The 8,370-nt window shown below is 37.9% G+C and overlaps 1 protein-coding gene across 1 annotated transcript; it reads left to right on the top strand.

Moving 5' to 3' along the window:
• The first annotated feature begins 171 nt into the window (after positions 1-171).
• cenpw (centromere protein W) lies at positions 172-1,415 on the top strand. Its single transcript, XM_084952358.1, has 3 exons — positions 172-376; positions 457-570; positions 1,215-1,415. Exons 1-3 carry the CDS (start codon positions 290-292, stop codon positions 1,239-1,241), a joined length of 228 nt encoding a protein of 75 aa, XP_084808484.1. The 5' UTR covers positions 172-289; the 3' UTR covers positions 1,242-1,415.
• The last annotated feature ends 6,955 nt before the right edge of the window (positions 1,416-8,370 follow it).

Here is an 8,370-nt window from a genome sequence, read left to right on the forward strand (position 1 = left end):
CTAATATTTTGTCATGTTTGCCTTAAATCTTCTGCATTTTTATTTATTTATCTATTTGTTTATTTATGTTTTGGTATGTTAATACAAGGTGAGAAAGCATTTACTGCTTTGCGCAGTAATGAGTACAAAACTCTAGATGGCGTGGATGAAACAAGCAAGGAGGCAAACGGCTTATAAGACCACGAAGAAGAATCTACACCGGAAGTCAACAAAGCGGGAGATTAGAAAACGTAAACAAACGTTTTTCGTGGGGTGTGCCTTTTTTGTTTCACAGAGAAACTTCATCGACATGTTGAACAAAGCGCCCAGACTGAAAAGTACAATTAAAACGAAGGCGAAGGGCAACATAAACGTGAGGCCGGCGTCAGAGGCGATGGTAGGCTATCGCTTTGTCCGCAGCTGACCGGTAGATGAGCGACGCTAAATAACAGCTGGTTTTTGCTCCTGTGTGCTCAGATCGAACTGCTGACACTGCTGTTCCTGAACAGCCTGGCTGAAGAGGCGAAGGCCAAAGCGTTTGAGGAGAAATCTGCGACGATCAGAGCTCAGCACGTCAGAGCAGTCTCCAAGGTCGGTTTATGTTCACAGCACTGCATTAACAACACAATCATGTAACCAACCAGTGATTAGAGATTTACTATTCATTAGTAAATCATTAGTTAATCTATTGATTCCCGATTAATCGTTTGGTTCTGTCTCTCCGTTTAACTAAACAACCTTAAAATTAGAGATTGAATTATTTTCAATATTTCCATCACTGTATATAACTGTAAAGCACTAAATGTAAAAGAGTAAACTACGTTTTTTTCCCTTATCTGAGGGGTCTTGATTGAATAACTGATATATAAATCAGCCCTTACAGCAGAAAATACATATTATTTAATATTAAAATAAACAAACAAACATATTATTTCTCTGCACACACAATCAAATCACATGTTAGCATTTCAAAGACTTTTAAAGAATTGCACGACGCTAGGTAGTTTCTGTTACTGTAAAATAATAACAGCTATCATCTTGTTACATTATGAAGTTTTTCTTTTAATCATTGGAATTGAAACTACATAAAACAGACATAATTGTATTCCCTCAGTATGCTGGCACTTCTTCTTCATGTTATTAAAGATATTTTAAACGTACTGTACAGAAGTTAGAAATTTCAGTGTTGTGTCAAATTGAGCTCACTCTAAAATTTTTCCGTTCTTTCTTTACAGAAAGTATTGAAAAAGGCGAGAGGATGATGAAGACGGTGAAGAGCATCATAAAGATTATTTTGGAAGGCAGTAGCAATATTCTTTCATATTTTTAATGTCTTGTTTTGATCTGAAATTCCTTTTTTGAGTTTTTTTAATTGTATTTCCGTGCAAGTAAACACTGTCCTTTAATTGTTCTGTATTAAACATTCATGAATTTTACACTGCCTAATTTATGTATGACAACTTAAATTATAGAAAATAATTGTTATTCTTATCTGAAAACATTTGGGATCAAATTCCTTTAGAAAGTCCACATTGAAATGCCTGCAGGCAGTTATTTGGACATTCATTTGGAAGCCAAATTAAATCACTCCCTACCTAAATGTAGTTAAATTTCAGTGGCCAGTGATTCATCAAACCTGCATATACATAATCACCAGTCAGTCCTGATAAGACCTGATTAAGTTTGCTGACTTGATCCCAAAATAAGGTTTTAAAAAGCTGTATGTGTGCAGATGAGCTCTCTTGAATCTCTGTTTTGTTCTCCCATTATATCCCATGATTCTTCAAATTCCTCACTTCTTCACACTACATGTGTTAGTGTGATGAAGTGACATCCTACTGGTTCCACGTCACTACAGGGTTCCTCATAGTGAGCCAAAAGGTTGAAGTCGTAAAAGTGCCTGATTGTTCTTTTACAGTATCTGCTAAGTTACTACTGAAAAGAGTGTCATGTTTGCTCAACCGGCACCCTGACAGCAGATGTAGCGGGGGGAGGGGGTTCAAAGTCATCTACATAACACCCAACAACCAAGAGTCAGGGGTGGGAATTAAGCATTTTTGAAAAAATGAGTTGGAATGGGCTGATTTATACTCCAAATATGGGACTACTTATTTTGCCTCATTTACATAAACTTAATTATACCAACTTTGTTCATGTATGAGGCAAAAGACATGTTAATTTATCATGTTTTATTATCTTCGTTATATTACCCTAGATATGGAGATATATATATATATATATATATATATATATATATATATATATATATATATATACAGAGGTGGAAAGTAACGAATTACATTTACTTGCGTTACTGTAATTGAGTAGTTTTTTTGTGTATTTGTACTTTTTAAAGTAATTTTTCAAGTCTATAATTTTACTTTTACTTAAGTATATTTTTTAAAAAGTATTGTAGTTCGCTACGTTTTCAATCACACCCGTTACTGAGTAAATTAAAAATATAAAAAAAACATTGCGCTTCGGAAATACTGCAGGGAACAATGGGTAGTAGAACAAATTGGCGCTAAGGTCACGTTAAAGATGGAGTCTGACTTCGGTGTTACGGATCCAGTGAAAAAAGAAGCCCCGTCGAATTCTGCTGACCCTGAACTCGAAGAAACGGATGTGAACCCCTGGCCGTATTTAAGGGACCATTTCGGCTTCAAGTGCAAGAAAGGCAACAGCTTTATTATGCAGTGTAAGCTGTGTTTGCCCAGAGAGACCGAGTTAGCAGCTTTTAAAAATTCCACATCAAACCTGCGCAAGCATGTAGAGGTAAGTTAAATACAACTCGTACCGTTATGGTAGCAAAAAGGCTGTGTTCAAATTAATCACATTACGTTAAGACATCTGTGAAGAACACAGATAACGTTGGTTGGTACTAGCAACTTGCTGTAATCGGGCACGTTGTTGTCCACGCAACTTACATTTTTTTTACTGGGTTGGTAAATTGCCAAAAGAAAATGTGTTTACCTACGTTTTTCCTGTTTGTTAATAATAATAATTTATTTAAAAAAATAGTTAAATTAAAGACAGAAGCGGCTACTTTCTTACTTAACCCACATATGTTCACACTGCAGGCAAAAGAATAACAGAGCGCTCACTTACCTTAGATTAGTCAAAGACAGCTGACTTCTGTTACTTGTTAATTAGCACTTGCAACCTCCCGTTAACTAGCCTGTTACTGTCCAATAAAAAAAAATAAACACGAGGTATATTGGTATAATTTACCAGCGGTAGCTATGTAATGCATTGATGTCTTATTAGGGACGTCAAAAAACTTTCTCTCAAACTTAACACTGGCCTGCCTGCCTCAGCTGCCTTCGAGCGTCTCTTTAGCTGTGCTGGACTACTGTTCACTGCAAAGTGAGCAAGGATGAACTCTACTAACTTTGAAAATCAACTGCTCCTCAAAATTAACAGGAAGTTCAGAGAGTAACACTCTAGGATGGATACAAAGGAACTTTAATCTAGAGGTACAGTAGGGCAGGGCCAAGTTTAAAAAATTAAAAAACATTTTTAAAGCAGCTGCCGTTCAGTTCAGTACTTGTTCTCTTATTTGACAGTTTAGAACACATTCTCATGTGAAAGAATGATATGGTTTTGTATTGAAAACACTGTGATACCTGACAGTTTGGTTGATTGGTTTGGTGACCATTATCCATTTTCATGTATATACTTGCAGTTTAACTGCCACTGCACTTTAATTTGTGAAGTTTTTCTTTTCACTAAAAAAGAACTACTTTGAGATTTATATCCCACTGTCTTTTTTTGCACTACTCAGAAGCGGCTGTCCTCCTGCTGACAGAAAAGTAACTATGTAACTTTTACTCTGAGTACATTTTAAATGAGCTACTTTTTACTTTTACTTGAGTACATTTTTAGACAGGTAATTTTACTTGTACTTGAGTAAAATTTCAGCAAAGTAAAAGTACTTTTACTTGAGTAAAATATTTTAGTACTCTTTCCACCTCTGTGTGTGTGTGTGTGTGTGTGTGTGTATATATATATATATATATATATATATACACACACACACACGTTGAAGTGACCAATGAATCTAAACTTTATAAAATAACAAACACCTGAAGTCTGTAGAATGTTTGTGACATCACAGTGCAGCAGTCTGCCTGCTGCGAGTTTGTGCACTGTTGGTGTTATAAAAGGTTACAAGAGGGTTGGGGAAATGTGGAAACAACGATAATGATGGAACAAACACAGATTTAACAGAAAGGTAATGAAACACTGGGGCAAAAGGAATACAGTGGTCCCTCGTTTATCGCGGGAGTTACGTTCCAAAACTAACCCCCGATAGGTGAAATCCACGAAGAAGCCAACTTTATTTATTTGTTTATTTATTTTTACAATTATTATAGATGTTTTAAGGCTGTAAAACCCCTCACTACACTCTTTATACACTTTTCTCAGACAGGCACGAACATTTTCACTCTTTTCTCTCTTGTTTAAACACTCTCAAAGTTCAAACCTTCGAAGAAAAATAAGTCCAGTATTATAGAATGAAACCAAAGGTACCTGCGGCCTTTGACGGTGCAAAACGTTTCGTCGACATTGTTGTGTTTGCTGGGGAGAAAACTTACAAACATACAGAACAGCACTTCACACAATCGAAGATTTATGTAAATTTGACAAGCTGAACGCATTCTGAACTGTACACTAGACACGGCACGAGATTGATTGACAATGGTCTACAGCCAATTGTCATGTTGTATACATGGTGCTGAAAACTCGTGCTCTCTTTCTTTTGCTCGCCCGCTTTCTGTCGCGGGTGTCACTCCTAAAACTGCCCCTTCTCCCTAAACAACCAAGTGCCACATGTTGCCATATTATTTTTTTTGATTGGCTGACATGGTGAACTCTAACACCAATAGGGAAGGGGTGTTTTTTCTTTTTCCTTTCTTTTTTTTTTTACTCGTAAGTGGAGTGTTTGCTAGCGCGGTCCGTAGAAGAAGCAGTTTTTACCGTTCTTCCCGCTGTAAACACCACTGTTTTGTTAAAAAACAACAACAACAAAAAAAAAACCATCACGTGTATTTTTTATCATAACTCTGGTTTTACGTGGCCTATCGACACAATTCAAAAACTGGTGTATAGTTTGAAGTCCGCACTTTAGACCCAAGTTGAAATAGAGACTGAGTCGCTGCATCTTGTAGCTGTGTCGTCTTAAATTGGTCATGTGATTTTGACAGAGGGTTAAAGTCTGTTTGATATGACTCTTGCAGACTCTAGTCTGCCTTCGTATTTAAAATACCCCCATATTTACTGCTCTGCTGCTTGTGCTCTGTAGCTGCTTCTCTGATCTTCCTCTCCTTCCTGTTTGTGTGTTTGGTGGAGCTCGCTGGCCGTGAGGACTCCACCACCCCGTTCACACAGAAACTAAACCATTTTTTGGCTAAATATGATTTGAAAAAATTATACGACATGGCAGCGGGTGCCCCCGAATTGTTTTTTTTTTTTTTTTTAAAGCGGCGGGGGGTTGCCGCTGTTGGTCGTCAGCCATGAGCGAGCTAGCCTATTTTGTCGGGTTTTTCCTTCGGTGGTATGGCGGCCACAACCTGCACTTCATGAAATACACGTAGGGGGTGTTGCAGAGGGCTTGTCAGACATGAGCGCGCCTGTTTGGTAGGGATGTTTGTCGGATTTTCATTGTTTTGTGACATGGCTATTTTTATACGAAAACTTTAAAGCACTATTTTATGATGGAAAACATTCAAGTTGCTCACAAGGGCATTCAAGCAGCACGATTGAGTGAAACAGTCTAGGGGGAATCTTAAATGATGTAGTAAACACATATAAATACGCAATAAAATAAAGTTAGCAGAACAGGTAGAGAGTTAGCAGGGTCAGTCAGTGTCAGAAGAATATCGTCTGCATAGAGCAGAATTTTATGTTGTCTATCCCCAATTTTAACTCCATGAACACTTGGATTTTGTCTAATTGCCATGGCCAAAGGCTCAATTGCCAAAGCAAATAATAGTGGTGACAATGGGCTACCTTGTGCTGTACCTCTGCTCAATGTAAATGGGGAGGATAACAAGCCGTTAGTTAGAGAGGGGCGGGCAAGATGGCGGACTGAGCAGTCGCATCCGTCTGAACTCCTCACTAAAGTCCCGATGTTTTAATCTTGAAGTTATAAAATCCACTCCTTTGAGCTATATTGCCGACGTTTCAGCCCGAACATGAAGAAAACCAACAACACGAAACCTCCGGCAGTGAAAAACCTCCCTTTTACAACCCAGAGAAACAGCGAGCATGACTACCCAGCTCCGATGGAAACGGCTAATTCCAGCAGCAACAAGAGGGACAGACTGTTAACAACCCCTGATAATACTCCTGAGAAACCACATATGGAGAAAAAAGCAAAAGGTACGGCTAATGATAATGACTCCAACACATCCACTGACACTATACTGAAAGCTATTGAGAGTCTTGGAAAACGTGTTGATGACCGCATGGACGAAGTTAGCAAACAAATTCAACAACATAGCGCCATGCTGGCTTCCATCGCTAAATCGGTGCAGTTTAATTCAGAGGAGCTGCAAGAATGCAAAAAGAAAATAAAACACCTGGAAAAAGAGATGGAATCAATCAAAAAAGATAATGACGATATTAAGGATCGTGTATTGAGCCAGGAAAGATACAAAAGAAGATGGTGTCTTCGTATCAAAGGAAAAAGGAGAAAACAAATGAAAATATCAGAGAAGAAGTGGTGGAACTTCTAGGAAGGATTGCTCCGGACCTAAAGATGAAGATGGAAGAAGCAGTTGATGTTGTCCACAGAGTGGGAAGAGCGGTGGAGAATAAGCATCGACAAATCATTATTTTGTTTGTGAGACGTGCTGTGAGAGATGACATCTGGAGGCGAACAAAGGCTTCTCCCGTGTGCAAAGAAGAAGGCATCCGCTTTGCTGAAGACCTGACCCCAGAGGACTGGAGATCCAGACAAGCGTTGTGGCCAAAACTCGACCAGGCTCGGAAGGAAGGCAAGGCTGCAGGCTTCAGGGGCCCTTTTGGTTTCATAGAAGGCAAACGTATCAGGGTAGAGACTCCAGGTACGGGCTGACATCTGACTACGAAAGGAATATACAGTGGAACATTTCGGATGATGGGACTTTTACCTCAAGATTTTCCTACTCCATCTCCTAAACTTCCTCTTTAAAGCTGTTCATGTGTTCCGTGTTCCAATTAAAAACTAATATTTCTTTTTTTTCCTTTAACACAAGGGGACTTAAAGACTCAATTAAGCGCAAAGCTGTTTTTCTGTTCTGCAAGGGGCAACAGGCAAATTGTTTTTTTCTCCAGGAAACTCATTCTGAGGAATCTGATGTGAAATTTTGGTCACAACAATGGGGAGATAAAATTTTTTTTAGTCATGGTACAAACAGGTCGGCTGGGGTTGCTATTTGTTTCAACAGATGTCCTGGTAGCTTTTTGTGCAACATGGCAGACAAAAATGGACATTGGGTTGCCTGTGTGTTAAATACTGATAATACTCTGATTATTTTGGTTAATGTTTATGGATACAACAATGATCAAGAGAATAAGAACCTGCTGCATCAAATTTCTACAGTTATAAAGGAACTTTATACCAAATTCCCTACTGATTATATAGTAGTTGGAGGTGATTTCAATGTGACTCCTGATGAATGGTTGGGTAGATGGCCTTCAAAATTTTCAAGAGAACATAAAAACCCAATATTTGAAAAATTCGCTAATGATACTAAATTAATAGATGTATGGAGAGTGTTAAACGAAGATGTAAAACAATTCACCTGGCACAAACCTAATGGTCAAAGCAGGTCACGTATTGATTATTGGTTGGTATCCAACTCAATTTTACAATATGTTAAGGGAACAGTCATCTCTAACAGTCCCTTAAGTGACCATTGCGCCATTACTCTGAGACTACAAAGCAAAGACCAAAACAACACATTTAAGGATTATTGGAAATTTAATTGTCAGATGCTGAGAAATGAGGAGTATTGTAATTCTATTAAAAAATTAATTTTAGATATCCAGAATGATGAAGCCATCAATACACCGATACTCAAATGGGAATATCTTAAATTTAGAATCAGAAAAACCTCAATTGCATTCGGTAAAAAGTTAAACAGACAAAGAAAAGAAGAGGAATCAAATGTAGTAAAAGAACTTATGAATCTTTATGGCAAATTGAATTGGACTGAGGAAGAAAAAGGAAAAATTAATAATTTACAATCTAAATTGGACGAAATGTACCTTTATAGAGCCAAGGCTGCTTATTTGCGATCCAAAGCCAAGTGGATAGAAGAGGGTGAAAAGAACACTGCCTATTTTTGCAATCTAGAAAAACGTAGACAAGAATATAACTCAATATGTAACCTAATAATCAAC

This window comes from Perissodus microlepis, chromosome 15, assembly GCF_051167445.1.
Source record: "Perissodus microlepis isolate ML-2025 ecotype Zambia chromosome 15, ASM5116744v1, whole genome shotgun sequence".
Taxonomy (NCBI): Eukaryota; Metazoa; Chordata; class Actinopteri; order Cichliformes; family Cichlidae; genus Perissodus; species Perissodus microlepis.

Coding starts and splice junctions, on each gene's coding strand:
- cenpw (XM_084952358.1), top strand. CDS start 290: ATGTTGAACAAAGCGCCCAGACTGAAAAGTACAATTAAAACGAAGGCG. Junction 377..456: donor GGCCGGCGTCAGAGGCGATG/GTAGGCTATCGC, acceptor CTGTGTGCTCAG/ATCGAACTGCTGACACTGCT. Junction 571..1,214: donor ACGTCAGAGCAGTCTCCAAG/GTCGGTTTATGT, acceptor CTTTCTTTACAG/AAAGTATTGAAAAAGGCGAG.